General features: G+C 41.7%; 2 protein-coding genes across 3 annotated transcripts; one reads left to right on the plus strand and one right to left on the minus strand.

Moving 5' to 3' along the window:
• Positions 1 to 520: 520 nt before the first annotated feature.
• Positions 521 to 3,307, plus strand: rbp4 (retinol binding protein 4, plasma). Its single transcript, XM_077551102.1, has 6 exons — positions 521 to 568; positions 681 to 789; positions 1,207 to 1,343; positions 1,417 to 1,523; positions 2,432 to 2,644; positions 2,774 to 3,307. The coding sequence occupies exons 2-6, from the start codon at positions 688 to 690 to the stop codon at positions 2,794 to 2,796; spliced, it is 582 nt and encodes a 193-aa protein (XP_077407228.1). The 5' UTR covers positions 521 to 568; positions 681 to 687; the 3' UTR covers positions 2,797 to 3,307.
• A 260-nt stretch (positions 3,308 to 3,567) lies between these two features.
• Positions 3,568 to 12,146, minus strand: cep55l (centrosomal protein 55 like). 2 transcript variants are annotated; one of them, XM_077551101.1, is made up of 11 exons: positions 12,036 to 12,146; positions 11,243 to 11,453; positions 11,031 to 11,138; positions 9,873 to 10,028; positions 7,026 to 7,079; positions 6,658 to 6,951; positions 5,811 to 6,004; positions 5,599 to 5,722; positions 5,402 to 5,473; positions 4,808 to 4,933; positions 3,568 to 4,658 (listed from the first exon to the last, which is right to left on the minus strand). In XM_077551101.1, the coding sequence occupies exons 2-11, from the start codon at positions 11,429 to 11,431 to the stop codon at positions 4,446 to 4,448; spliced, it is 1,530 nt and encodes a 509-aa protein (XP_077407227.1). In that variant the 5' UTR covers positions 11,432 to 11,453; positions 12,036 to 12,146; the 3' UTR covers positions 3,568 to 4,445. The 2 variants fall into 2 exon arrangements, with proteins under 2 accessions (XP_077407227.1, XP_077407226.1); XM_077551100.1 differs by having other exon boundaries at positions 11,243 to 11,456; positions 12,036 to 12,143.
• Between the last annotated feature and the right edge of the window lie 2,386 nt (positions 12,147 to 14,532).

A 14,532-nucleotide genomic window follows, 5' to 3' on the forward strand; every position in this document is an offset into this window, starting at 1 on the left:
GTTTTGATTTCGGGACTCTTGGGCAAACGTTCAATATCTCTTCATTGACTGCGGTGAACTCACTTGTTTGCGTTGCGAGATGCAATTACCTCCCGCTTTCAACACTAATTATTTCCAGCTGCGAAGTGGACTTCTGCACGCCGCCTGTCATCCGTACAAAACACGGCTTGTGATTTAATCAAGTCAACAGAAGTCGCCGTGAAGAGTTGAGTCAATCAGAACTGGCTTCACGTTTACTGCTTGTTTTTTGAAACACGCTGCAAAAAGTGAAATCAATATTGTATGGGACGGACTGCCTGTGCATTGCACTTCACATGTTGCGTCTTTGGCGCGGCCGTCAGCTGTTTTCATGAAAATGAAAAACACATGTTTGGCCTCAAAGAGGGCTCACAAGTTATCTGAGGCCTGCGGTTATGTAAATTTTGGTCCAATGGAAGGCGAGCTTTTTCGGGTGCGCGGCGTAGGGGAGGTTCAGGTCTCTGCGAGTCATTACGCAACCGCAGCCAACGGTATAAAAAGCCCCCCGGCGCACCTCATCTGCGGGAGCTGACTTCTGTTTGCTAACAAGGTACGTATTGATCACAGCTCTGCGTTCTTGGACCCTGGATGCTAATGATTGGCACTTTTTAACTTTTTACTGACGCAACTCTTCTGTCCTCCCACCTGTCGGTCTTGTTTAGAACCAGAATGCTGCGGTATTTGGTGTCTCTGTGGTTCCTGGCCCTGGCGTGGGCGCAGGACTGCCAAGTGGGCAACATTCAGGTTGTGCAGAATTTCGACAGGAACAGGGTGAGTTGCAAGGTTTATGCCATCACTGACTGTTTGATTGGGTGCGTTTAATGTCATTGAGTGAGTCCGGAGCCAACAGAATTCTTAGATTCAACCCCACAGTAGCTTTAAAAACAAAACAAAATGTAACTATAGCAACTTGAAAAAGTAGCTCACTTAAACACCAACCAAAAGAATAAATATGACATAACGCAAGTCACTAAGAGCTCTGACACCTGAAGCATGAAGTCCCCAAAACTCAAGTATGAAGGATCCAGATGGACCCATTTGAAGATCCGATCAATCTTTGGCATTTAAAAACCAAAAGTGGCCTTTTTGATTTTGAAATTGTTAGATTTTCCCTCCTCAAGTGTCATTCAATGGCCAGTCAAAAATGCTAAAGCGCATGATAACAATTATGATTTTGTTTGCCCGCAGTACGCAGGGCAGTGGTACGCCGTGGCAAAGAAGGACCCCGAGGGCCTGTTCCTCATCGACAACATCGAGGCCCAGTTCATCGTCGGCGATGACGGCACGATGACCGCCACCGCCAAGGGCAGGGTCATCATCCTCAAGTGAGTTCACCCGGACGATCCCGTTCTTTGTTACCGTGCCGACAACAACGTCTTCTCTCTGTTCGCACCCTAGCAACTGGGAGATGTGCGCCGACATGCTCGCCACCTTCCACGAAACCGGCGAACCCGCTAAATTCAAGATGAGGTACTGGGGAGTGGCGGCCTACCTGCAGACTGGACGTAAGTTTTGGACCCGGACGGAAACCCTTCCGTAGAGATACAGCTGACTATGATTTACTTTCATGTTTTCGTCACAAGTATGATCAGGTCATTAGCTTTGTCTGTTTCCTGAAACCCGCAGTCAGAACGATAACAGTCTAACTAGAAGGGTTGCGGGTATGGAAACGACATGTACTGACTTTTGGACCGAGACGACGACCCTGATAAGGTTACGGTTATGGAATTTCAAGTACGATGACACAAACCAGCGCGTTACGGACTTCAACTGCTACCAACTAATCATTACCAAAAAAAAAACAACCCAAAGCTTTCTCTGTTTGCCGAGAATTGTTTGTACTGTATAAGCTGGTGACCCTGTCCTCCGGAACATCCAATCTAATCTAATCAACGGGGGTCGGGGAATCCAGGTCCACAAAGTTGCTGAAGCGAAGGCGTTCAACGTAAAGTCGCATTTTCGGACAGAGTTAGGATAGCTGATAGCAAAGTACGGAATTTTGGCTTTGTTAAGTCTCGTCAAGTTCTTTGACATGCACTGATGAGTTATGGACTTTTGACTACCACCCGAACCCAAGCCCAGACTTGCCTCTGCATCGTGTTAACACGCTTCATGGGGACTAGTTAAGGCACGTGGCATTCATCTGTCTTAGGGTTCACCATAGCAAGGTATGGAATGTTGGCTAGTTATCGACTTTGACTAAGTCAATTAATCCAATGATGTCTTTCATAGAAAACGTAGGTGACTACGAAACCTTTTTTTTTGGGCAATTCTGTCCTTTAGAATTCAATCCGAGAGTGATCCAATGTCATTTTTGAACATGGCTTAAGGTATGTCAAGACTCTGGGTATGAGGACTCCACATTTTAAGCAATGACCTTGACAACTGCCCCCCCCCCCCCCCTCCCCTCCAGACGATGACCACTGGGTCATCGACACGGACTACGACAACTACGCCATCCATTACTCCTGCCGAACCCTCAACGCCGACGGCACCTGCCTGGACAGCTACTCCTTCATCTTCTCCAGACAACCCACGGGTCTGAGGGTGGAGGACCAGCAAAAGGTCACCCAGAAGAAGAACGAGCTGTGCCTGCTGGGCAGGTACAGGCCCGTCATACACACAAGTAAGTCGACTACGCTGAATCCGTCCCCGGCCGGGACTGAATAGAGTCTCTTCCGGGGTGGCTTTTTTTTTTTTAAAGATTCAGCATGTTTGAGAGTTCACGCTGCTTTTGACTGTCTCGGCTTCACAGACTTCTGCTACAACACCAGTTGATCGACTCCCACTCCGGGCGGGACTTTCTTATTGAAGCAGCCATGAGAGGGATCGCGCACCCCCGCACCGCAGTTCCCTCGACTTGCTCTGTTTGAACGGAAGACAGCTGATTTCTTTTTTTTTTTCAAACCAAAAAAATGTCACAAGTGTCGTATGTACTGAAATCTGATGTTCCCAAATGTCTTTAAACATTCCTATCACGGATTGATGTGAGTTGCAGTCAGAAAGCCAATGTTACAAATTGTGTTTATATATAATAATATACAGTATGATTTTCAAGTGAGGCTGAGCAGGAGTCTTACCTGCCTTGTTTACAAAGTGAAAAAAAAAAAAAAAAAGTCCCCCCCCCCCCCAAAAAAATCACTGGCATTTCCTTTACACTTTTGTCTTAGTTAATTATCCTTCATGGATATATTAAGTCACAGGCTTGGTATTATTCAGCATTATTTGTCTTGATTTTGTTCTTATGTACTTGATATAGTTTTGTGAAATAAAACATTCATACAATTGACTCATTCACTTTTCATCGTGCTGAAATATTTATTCAAGTTGCAAGGTGCAAATAAGAAGTTCATGCCTTCGCCTTTGGACCCGATCGAAAAGTTTTTCGTTCGAATCTTTTATCGCAGAGCGCAGCTCGACTCGGCGGAGCTGGTGCCAGCTACTCGGTAATTGGACATAGCGTCATGGTGGGTCGCCATGGAAACAAGGAGGACAAAAACAAGTAAATCATAAGGTCCACATATAATTGGAAACAAGAGTCCACAGAGATCCCGTGAAGTCGCTTCGCACCTTTATTGCGCATTTTGCATTTTGTACAGTACATTAAGAGAACATAAGATGATTAGATGTCTTAAACACAAAAGGATAAAAATGACCCATACCTTAAAAAAAAAAGAAAAAATCCCTACAGTCTAAAAAGTCACATTGCCGAGGGGGCGGGAACCGAGATACCTTTCCCTCGACTGAGCAGACTAATCCGCTGCCTTAAATAGTTTAGTACAAGGAATTAACTCAATGCAATCTTTTTTTGCAGCCTTGCGGGGCTGCAGACGTGACAAAGTCAAGGTGGGGACGCGAGTGGGCGGCTAAAATGTAAAAACACGACAGGGAAGACGGCAACGTGTCGTGACCACGTGAAGGTCTACTTGAGAAAATTATTCTACATCTATCTATTCAAATTTCCTAAAAGCACGGTAAGCAATAAAAAAGCTATTTAAAAATGTTGCAGGCAGGCAGGCAGACTGGAGTGCTGAATCCTAATCGTTTTGTCCCTTGATGATACAAAAAGATATACATAATCACACAATTCTTAGATTCAATCCCGCACTAGCTTTAAAAACAAAACAAAATGTAACTATAGCAACTTGAAAAAGTAGCTCACTTAAACACCAACCAAAAGAATAAATATGGCATAACACAAGTCACTAAGTGCTGTGACACCTGAAGCGTGAAGTCCCCAAAATTCAAGTATGAAGGATCCAGATGGACCCATTTGAAGATCCGATCAATCTTTGGCATTTAAAAACCAAAAGTGGCCTTTTTGATTTTGAAATTGTTTGATTTTCCCTTCTCAAGTGTCATTCAATGGCCAGTCAAAAATGGTAAATCGCATCATAACAATTATGCGATGGAGTGTGGGACGTCCATTAGGCCAAGCAGAAGTCGATGTGGGCCAGCAGCTCCCGGTGGCGGCTTGTGGGGTAGAGGGCGCGGCACCGGGGGCACTCCAGGAAGCTCTCGTCCAGAAGGCTGCCCGGTTTGGAGGGCGATGTGGGCGAGCGGGGGTCGTCCAGCGCGAGGCGCTCCATGTCCAGCTTGTTGTAAGAGCTGGGCTCGGAAAAACGGCTGTTGGGCTGCTTCTGAAAGGACGATGCAAACAAGCCATTCAAAAGCCAAGAAAGAGACAACTTGTATAATAAAATACGCACTAATGAAGAGTTATAGTTTGATATTTTTGGGCTGTAAAAAGTTGAGTTAAGTTGAGGTCACAGACCGAAACGATACTTACAGTCGACTCCAGTTTGGCAATCTGATCACGGGCCTTGCGGAGCTCCTTGAGGACTTTGTGAAGCTGATGCTGCACGCTCTGACGGTCCATCTTCTCGTTCTCAAAATCTTTGACCGAGAGCTGAATCTTCGAGACGGAACAGACCAGAAGTCTCCGTAACTCTTGATGACAAACGGTGAACCGAAATGCGCCGAAGACTACGTTTCCTTTTTTTTTTGGGGTTAACAACTTTTGAACCACTTCCTGGTCACTAATCTACGGAGGTCATTCCTGTCTTTGCCCACTAATGAAAGTAGTACGGAATGAGTTGGAATGGTTAAAACTGAACAAAGAAACCGGCATCGAGCTTACCTTAAAAGCACCTTATTTGCAGTAGAGTGTTAGTACAACAGGAAATGTTATCGGTTTTTGGTGCGAGTTTATAAAGTGGCAAATTTGCGAGAACAAAAAAAAACTCAGAAACGAGAAAGAAATAATACTGGGATGTTTGTGCCAATACTTTTCCATCGGGTTGGTTAGCAACAACTAGGTAAAGTCTTTGTCCAAGTGTGAACAATCGCTTCCTTTAACTCGAAGATGCGTTGCCGTGTTTACCTGCTGCTCCAGCGCCGCTACCCTCCTCTGCTCTTCATTTTGGCTCAGTAGAGAATTCTGCAGCAGGTTAACCTGTCAGGTTTGAGTCCATATTTCATTTCAGATCGCGTTTGCATATTATGCTCATTTAGCACACTTTGCGTATTTTGTAAGTATCAAATTGCTTGTTTGTTTGAGTATTAAAAGACGTCAATCACTTGGAGCAGAAGTTCGGCAGATCTTTTCCTCTCCTCCTCCAGCCTGAGGTCCACGCTGTCCAGTTCCGCTTTCATCCGGTCTGCTCGCTCCGAGGACACCTGCCTCTCTGAGGACACGGCGTGTCTACATTGCGCAACAAAATCACAGAATTGAATGTGGCATTTTTCCCCCACGGAGCGAGTTTTTTTTTCCTCGATTTGGAGCTTCGTACCTTCTGGTGAGCCGCTCCGTCTGCATCTGCAGCTTGGCCTCCTCCAGCTCTTCGGCCCTCTCCTTGTACTTCCTCTGCAGGGACGACAGCTCGTCGCATTTGTTGTCCAAGCGCCGCTGCAGCGCCGACGTCTCCTCCTGCAGCCGGCCGACACGCTCCGTCTGACGCTGCAGCTCGGACTCGCTTTTGACGGCCTGCGCAGTAGGGTTGACTCGTCAACACACATTTTTCACCGGACTAAAACTAGACTAGACTAAAACCCTCATTAACTGCCATTGACGGCTATAGACGTCAAAATTTAGTTGAACTATTTCTATTAGTTAAATTTTTTTCCCCCATTTTTGTTGACAAGAGTATGAAAACCTAAACATTTTTATTGTACATTTAGAATAGATATAAAATTTGTGATTAATCATGAGTCAACTAGTGAAGTCATGCGATTAATTATGATTAAAAAATGTAATCGCCTGACGCCCCTAATTTGTAATAATCTTTTCTTTTTCTTTTTTTAAAAATAAATAAAATAAAAGATTATTAAAAACAAAAAATAAAATTACTTTTTTTTTGCTTTAAAAAAGGGGCGTCAGGCGATTCATTTTTTGCGTAATTTATTGCATGACTTCACTAGTTAACTCATGATTAATCACAAATTTTTTATCTGTTCTAAATGTACAATAACTTTTTTCTAGGTTTTCATACTCTTGTTAACAAAAGTGGGGGGAAAAAAAAGTTAAACTAAAAGAAATAGTTCAAATGAATTTTTGACGTCTGTTTCCGTCAATGGCAGTGAATGAGTTAATAAACAATAACTGGGACTAAATCAGTATGTATTTTGGTCGGTGTGCACCTGCTCCTTCTGCACGACGAGCTCCTGCTGCGTTTTTGCAAGCTGATCTTTCTGCTCATCCAGTTGTTTCTGCGAGGCCAACAAGGACTGCTCGTAGCGGCTCTTGAGTTGCGCTTCCTTCTCCGAAGAGTCAGAAGCCGCCTCTTGCGCGAGGACGGCGACGGCACAAGTCGAGTCCTGCTGCTTGACCTGGCTCAGCTGTTGCTCAAGCTCCTGCGTGCGGGCGAGGACCGACTGGACGAAGGCCTCTCGCTGCTGGTCGTACACCAGCCACTGCTGGTTCTTCTCCAGGGCCTGGCGGACACATTTCAGATTTGCACCATTTCCTTCGGCGCGCGTGTTCGCTAGCCAGCTTGGGGATAACTCACATCGCGCAGCTGATCTTGTACCAAGGCCGAGTCTGCGGAGGATGCTTGTCCATTCTAAGCACACAAAGACAAAGAAAATTAAACAATACTTATACATGGTGCTTTCAGACTGCATGATATGGACAAAAGTAATGGGACACTTTCGTTGTACATCAGCACTAATATAGCTGCCAAGTGTGGCACACACAGACTATTTTGTCTAAATACTTTTGTCCACATAGTGCACTTTTTTTTTCATTTTTACTTGTCATCACCAGTTTCCTCATTGCGGTGAAATGATAAACAATAATTAGCATTTTGACAAATATCGGCATCGCCCTTTTTGCGAATCTGAAAGCCGATAAAGCTGGTATCTCACTGAGCGGCGAATGCTTCCGAATGTAGCGAATTTAGGGTTTTCGTCAGGATTTGTGAGATGTTCACCGACATTTTTTACTGGTTGCAAAAACATTTCAAACATGTTCAGACAATTGTTCACCGTCTGCGAAGATCTTATGTACCCTGACAAAAAGACCAAATTAGCTACATTAGCATGGATTTGTCGCTCAGTGAGATACAGTGAACTTTTCATTTATGGATTCATTTAAATTTTCACTTTATGAAAATTTAAAAATGATGCTGACAACTGGAAACTTCCTACACTTTTTATCTTAAAAATATATATATATTTTTTTAACAATTAAGAAATTATGTTGACATTTCGGGAAACTATGTACAAAACTTAAAGGGACTATTTACTTGCTTAGTTTATATTTTAACTTATCACATGCTGATGACCCTGGAAGCTCCCTGCAATTTTATTTTTATAATTTTGCAGTTATCATTTTTAAACAAAGCTGTCAATTCTTTATATGTTTAAAATTAAAAGATTTTTTTTATTTATGCTAATATTTTCTCTTTTAATCAAATGAATATCGGCTTGAAGTATCGGTTATCGGTCTCCTTGACTACTAACATTCGGTGTCAGCCTTCAAAAACCATATCGGTCTATCACTAGCTTTCAAACTGCATGAAACGGACAAAAAAAATGGTACATGCTGTGTAGTGTGTAATTTTGTTGCTGTCAAGTGTGGAACTGTCCAAATACTTTTGCTCACATGATGCACGTTATTTTTATTTTTTTCTTAATTTTTACTCGTCATCGCCAGTTTCCTCATCGTGGTGAAATGATAAGCAATATAACAAAGACAAAAAAAAAATGCCGAGCTGCTTTGCCGCGCCCTACTTTTGCCCATCTTATGATTCTTGTTTGACTTCTGAAATTTCCTTTCCTTGAACTTTAAAGCTCAACTCCTAATAAGCTTCGCCTCCACTGTATTCGTTCCCTGTGTAGTAATAACCAAAGTGTATATTCTCTGCACTCTTATGCCCCTCGGGGCATTTGCCGCCGGGCCGCTTCCTCTCAAGAATCTTGGCGGTCAAACCTCTCACCATCATCTGACCCCCCCCCCCCCACACACACACACACACACACACACCTTCGCGAGGGTTCCCTCTCGTCGTCGAAGAAAAAAAACCCTTTGACGGCACTGTCACAACAGGCGGCATCTGAATGATCATCTGCGCGCTTACTGCGCTAAGGCTGCGTGAGCCCTCGCAGACGAGCGCGGTGAGCTTGTCAACTTTTTCCTGCGTGGATTAAAAACGCAGGCCGGCTAAACCAACTAATAGGTTTCGTGCATCCAGGAAGGATGGGCGTGTATGGGGGTCATGAGGGCAGATTATTTTCTTCAGGGGGTAATCCAGCGACCTGGAAGGTGACAATTCCTAGAAAATTACTTCATGTGCTACTTTGCACTTCTTCTAACTGAAATAATATTAACAATAGTATTTTTATTTACCTTTTACGTGCATTACATTTTAAATGGGATCATTATTCAAGTGCATTTTTTTGTGTGTGTTTGGATTCAAATGTTACATTTTTGGCACCCTGGTGGCAAACTTGAGCATAAGAATGTTTTTTTGGTGTTTTTTTTTTTTTTTTTTTGCTTTGCATGAAGTTTAAAATCATTTTAGTTTTTATTCATTTTTCCTCCCCCATAGAGGAGGTGTTGTTCTGTTTAACACCCGAGCATGAGTCAGAAAGCGCACACTTCCTGCCTATTTATAACCTGACAAAAACCAAACATGACAAACCCAACAAAGCGGAGACACGAGTGTGTTCTAGCGTCGCCGGGCTTCACGCTGGGCTGTGTCTTGTGGGTGATGATGGCAATGTTGATGTTTTGACAGACACTTTTCGAGGCTGCCGGGGAGATTACGTCAACGCCAGCACAGGTCAAACAGTCCCACCTAGTGGTCAGAGCTGTAACTGCATTTGTAATTGCTATTAATTGAATTTAGTTTGTCACCTTATATTATTTCTTAACCTTGGCAAGTAGGATGTTCCAGGTCAATTTTTCCTAATGGTCTGCATCAAATTATAAACTACAACTCATTACAAATGTAAATGATTAAGTAATCCTTACACCAATGATACACATACAAGAGTGTATTAGATTTATATATTGCAACTATTAATTGTTACATACTGAAGCAGAAAGGGTTAAAAAATGTCTTGGGAGCAGTGACAAGCAGTCTGTCATAAATATTCATCCGCATGGGGGAATGAATAAACCTACAGATTTAATATACAGTATCTCTCTGGTTTTTATTTAAATGCCACTTTTAGAACCAAAGAGGCTAATTAAGATTTCAAGACTGCGCTCGCTGAACCGCTGCCTGATTAGTCATCAAAATTGAATTTGCTCTAATCTAAACTAATCTTCATGTAATTAATTGAAAAATACCATCAGGGAAAAACAAGCAGATATCCTCAAAAAGGATGTCGTTACAGGATCAACATACCGCCGCTTGCGTCTCCAGGGACTGGCAGCGGGCGGACACCGTGGCCAGCGTGTTCTTCAGGTTCTCATTTTCCTGGGACAGGTTCTGGACGTGTAGTTCCCTCTGCTCGGCATCTTTGCGCCGCTGGTCCAGCTGGGACTGTAAAGCTGCCACCACCTGAAGCGGGGTACGTTTCAGAAGAAGCCGTGAAAGATCTGTTGTGTCAATTAAGATGCTTGGTGACCCCGTTTGATTATTTTTATGACTGACAGGGATGTGGAATAGGAGCCACGTCAGCCATAATGAGATACTTTAAGTAGTGGATGAAATTTTTATTTTATTTTTTTTAAAATCTGAATAGTTATTTATTTACAAAATATATCGTATGAATGGGACTCAAATCTACAAAATCGATATATTTCTACAAAATGAGCTACAGTTATATATGGAGATGGCTATGGCTAACATGGTTATGTTTACATATCCTTGTTTTTACTCACACATGTAAAAGCAGGTAAACAGTTATTTAAAAAAGGAAACACGTATAATCCTTGTTGCAAAATAAAAAAAAAAAATGAAATTTTTGTTTTTTCGATTAAAAAATAATTACAGGCGGTGAAAAATAGGTATATGTTCCCAGTATATATAAAAAAAAACACGTACAATACTATAGATAATAAATTTGTAAAAATGAATGCATTTTTTTTTATAATAAGTATTAGTATGTGTTTTGTTTTGCTTTTTTAATATATAATTGTATACTGTACCCAAATTTTACATTATTAATAAAGTCTTTGTGTTGTGTTGATTGAATTTCTGTTGGACCGCCTCGAAAATGAGATAACTCATCTCAAGAGGTAACTCCACAATAAACGGCAAAAAAATAAAATTAAAGTAGTAATGCCATTATCAAAAAATAAATAAAAAATCTGAGTATTCCATTGTAAGTACATGTTACAATTTTTTTTTATATTGGTTTGATTGAATAGTTGTAATATTGCAAAAAGATATGTAAAGTGTTACGGAAAAAAAAGTTGTATGAGAGAAAAAAATCATGACGTTTTAGCAACATTTCTGAATAAAAAATTGTACAAAATCTCTCAAAAAAGGTCATTCCGTTTCAATCAGGTAATTGTTCTCATACTGATGTTTTGCGTGTGACATCGACTAGATACGTGCCTCTCCCCCTTTCGCTGCCAGCTGCTGCCTCACAGTTTCCAACTCTTGCTCCTTGACCAGCAATTGATGATTGTTCCTCTCGCGAAGAGTCTCCAGCGAAACAATCCTCTGCAACACGCAGCACAAAAGGGGAGATTGAAGCAGTCAATCATGTCACACCACTGAGTGAATTTTGCTGATTGCTCAGACGACCCCACGCTTCCCGTCCTCACTTCGAGTAGCTTGCTTTTGTCCGAGTCAGGCGGCCTTGTGAGTCGTTTGGCCATCTCGTCAATCTTCCTCCTGAGATGCGCGTTCTCCTTCCTGACTCGCTCCACTTCTGCCTCGGTTTTTGAGGCGGAGCTGCCGGATTTGAAGCCCAGTTTGGCGACGATGCTGTCCTTTGCCCCTTTGGATGTCATGGCGGCTTTTACAGGAAATGGACTACTAAGAGAGGATATGTGGTTAATTCAGTCTTCACATACTTAAAAACTCAACTTAAACTAGACTATTAACATTAGGGGGGCTTTCTTTAACAAATTAAGTTGATATAACATATCTGGCGTCAGGCTGAAACCTCATAAGTCACAATTTGGTAACCCCCCCCCCAAAATCTCTACTTTTGGTCAGTCCACACGTGTGGGTGTTACTTTAACGAATTTATTGACCAATGGTGCAATGCTAATGGTTGAGCTAACATGCCGTTTTTTTTTTTTGGGGGGGGGGGGGGGTCTCCTGAAAAAAGTGACGATTTCGAAGGTAAAGTGTTTTCTTCAGGTAGTGAACATAAATCTAAAACTCAGTCCCTACTTGCACCATTACACATCCACAAAGTAATGCATTTTTATTTAATTAGAAAGCCTAATAAACATGCTAGGCAACACTCAGCATTGACAAGAAATCACCTGTCATTAGACCGCAACCCACGTTACACGATAACGTAAAAGCTTCGCCTTGAACTTTAACATTAAATATATGATACAAAACGCTGCTTAGAATTAAAAACATACTCCCAAATACACTCACGGGGGGTTAGAAGATAGGCTTTTTTGTCAAAACAGTCCGTCGGCGTCGTTGTTTACGGCTTCCTCAAACGATTTGGCTTCCTCAAATTTGAATTACACCGCCGTGACGTCACTTCCGAAACGGCTGCCGGGTGCGTTTGCTTCCCTTTCAGATTTTATGTTGTTTGCGACGCGATGCAGAGAAAACATCAGTTCCACACTTCATATGGACATATTTTTTAGACATTTTCAGAAACACATGTCTATACTAACGTATATTGTTATAAAACTGTGAGATTTGTGTCCAATTTAATTCTAATAATGTCTAACGGCGTTGCTCCTCGACGCCACCGGGCTGGCGGCTGCTAAGAATGAAGCACACATACGTCGGAGACGTCAGTCTAGTTCTTCTGGCTCTCCTTTGTCAAATTTGACATTTTTTGTACAAGTCGGTTGACACTATAAATTGAGCAATGTAAATAAATAAATAAATAAAACATAAAAAAATAAAAAAAGGGAGTCAAACTCAATCAATCCATCAATACGTGTATTTAAATGGCAAATTCACAGTGGAATATGGTCCCAATACATTTTACAATAAAAATCGCGTACGAGTAAAACAATTCACAATAAAATCAGGCACAAAAAAAAGAAATAAAAGAAACACTTAAAAATAATAACACAAAAGGACAATGATAAAACAATCACAGACTAAACCGTGCCAAAATACTAAGCAAAAATGTATGTTTTGAGACGGGATTTAAAAATTGGAATGAGGTTGCAAAACAGGCAAAACATTTTTTTATCCATTCACACAAAAGAGTAAGTCATAGCACACTGAGTAGCTAAATTGAGATGAGGTCATCAGTTTACTTAGTTGGTGTGCACTTTTGCAAAAGTGAACCCTCCTATTTAAACACAGACCAGTGCAATGTATGTCTGTGAATTAGAAGTAAAAAAATAAAATAAAATAAAATAGCCCATGGCTGTTTTTCTCCAATTTATCACAATAATGACCTTGCTGTAAACACAAACTGAAACATCATCAGCCCTGTAGCAGCTACAATTGATTGCCAACGGTGCAGGACACTGCAAGGGAGGAGAAGAACAAGGGGTCTATTTTTCGCCCTTTAATTTGGATCGCCCATTTTTGATGAATTTGTGGGCGGGAACACTTTGCCTCTGCTAGCCATGCTATGCATCTCAATAATGTTTGAACCGAAAATTCAGTCTAGAGGGGTGGGGTGGGGGTGGTTACCCAAAACATGAATTGATGTAAAAATGCAAAAATAATGCATGCGAGTGAGGTATACACACTTGGGATGCAGCTCAATTCCAATGTAAAGATTTGTTTCCCACTGAAACAGCAGCCTGAGAAAAAAATACACAAGGAGGCAGGTTTGCGGCCTCATTAAGGGAAGAATAAGTTGCATGCGCTCTATTCATTATAAGCGCATGGAAGAAGCCATATCTGTCCAACAAATCATCATTATCCATCTGTGGGGGATGTATTCTTTCTGAGGAGTTCATAGTAAAACAAAAGCCTGCGTGAGCAGTATAAAAGCAGTATATATATCCACAGAGCCTGCACACTTCTTTGAGGTGGAAAATAGTCTTTTTGGTTCAGAGGATTTTATTTTTTTTTTTTCCATTTTCAGCGTACGTATTTCCTCTTTTGCAGTTCACCGTTCTGGGAATCGGATTTCATTGCATTGACTTGGTTTTGTGCTACACTCCAAAAGGCACAATACTTTTTGTTTTTCCACACCGAATGAATGATTCACCTTATTTCACCCACTGTGGGCTGCGGAATAGTACACACACACAAAAAAAACACTTGCATTTATTGATGTAGTGTATAGTACTGTATTGTTAGGCTATGTTTGAAAAGTTGACATACAGTAAACGACAATTCTGCCGTAGCTAGCGACAGTGCTAACTATGCTAACAATGTGTTGAGCTAATTCAACATCAGGTGCTTCCTAATTAGTCTCCTTCCAAACCTTGACTGTTTGTCAACCTTTATCCAAACTTCCTTTTTTTTTTTCCTGGAGAGCTCAGTATTGTTCATTCGGTAATTTGACCGATTTGACATGTCATCATCATTGCTCTCTTTTTTAATTTATTATTATTCTTTTTTTGTATGTTGGTGAGAATGTGTATGTGCGTGCGAGTGTGTGTGTATTCATTAGTTCACCTAAAACCTATTAAAAAATCCCATACCGTTCACCTAAACCGAATAATTCCAGCCAGAGTCGTGAGGCCGTCAGGAGACCCGAGGAAGGACCAAAGAAAGGAAAGGAAAGTGAAATCCAGCACCGACCAAACTTCCAGCGAATTACAAAATGAGACGGTCTCATGTAGCCGAGTGAGGTTGTACAATTCGTTCTTGGACCACCAAAAAAAGGCCGTCTGTCGTCTAACTGATCAGACAGACCAGCAGTCACTTCAGTCAGACCGCGACTACAAAATGGATCTCTTGAGGTTCTCGCTCGTAGAGCTGATTAAAGGTACAGCAG

The sequence above is a fragment of the Vanacampus margaritifer genome, chromosome 18 (assembly GCF_051991255.1).
Source record: "Vanacampus margaritifer isolate UIUO_Vmar chromosome 18, RoL_Vmar_1.0, whole genome shotgun sequence".
In the NCBI taxonomy this organism is placed as follows: domain Eukaryota; kingdom Metazoa; phylum Chordata; class Actinopteri; order Syngnathiformes; family Syngnathidae; genus Vanacampus; species Vanacampus margaritifer.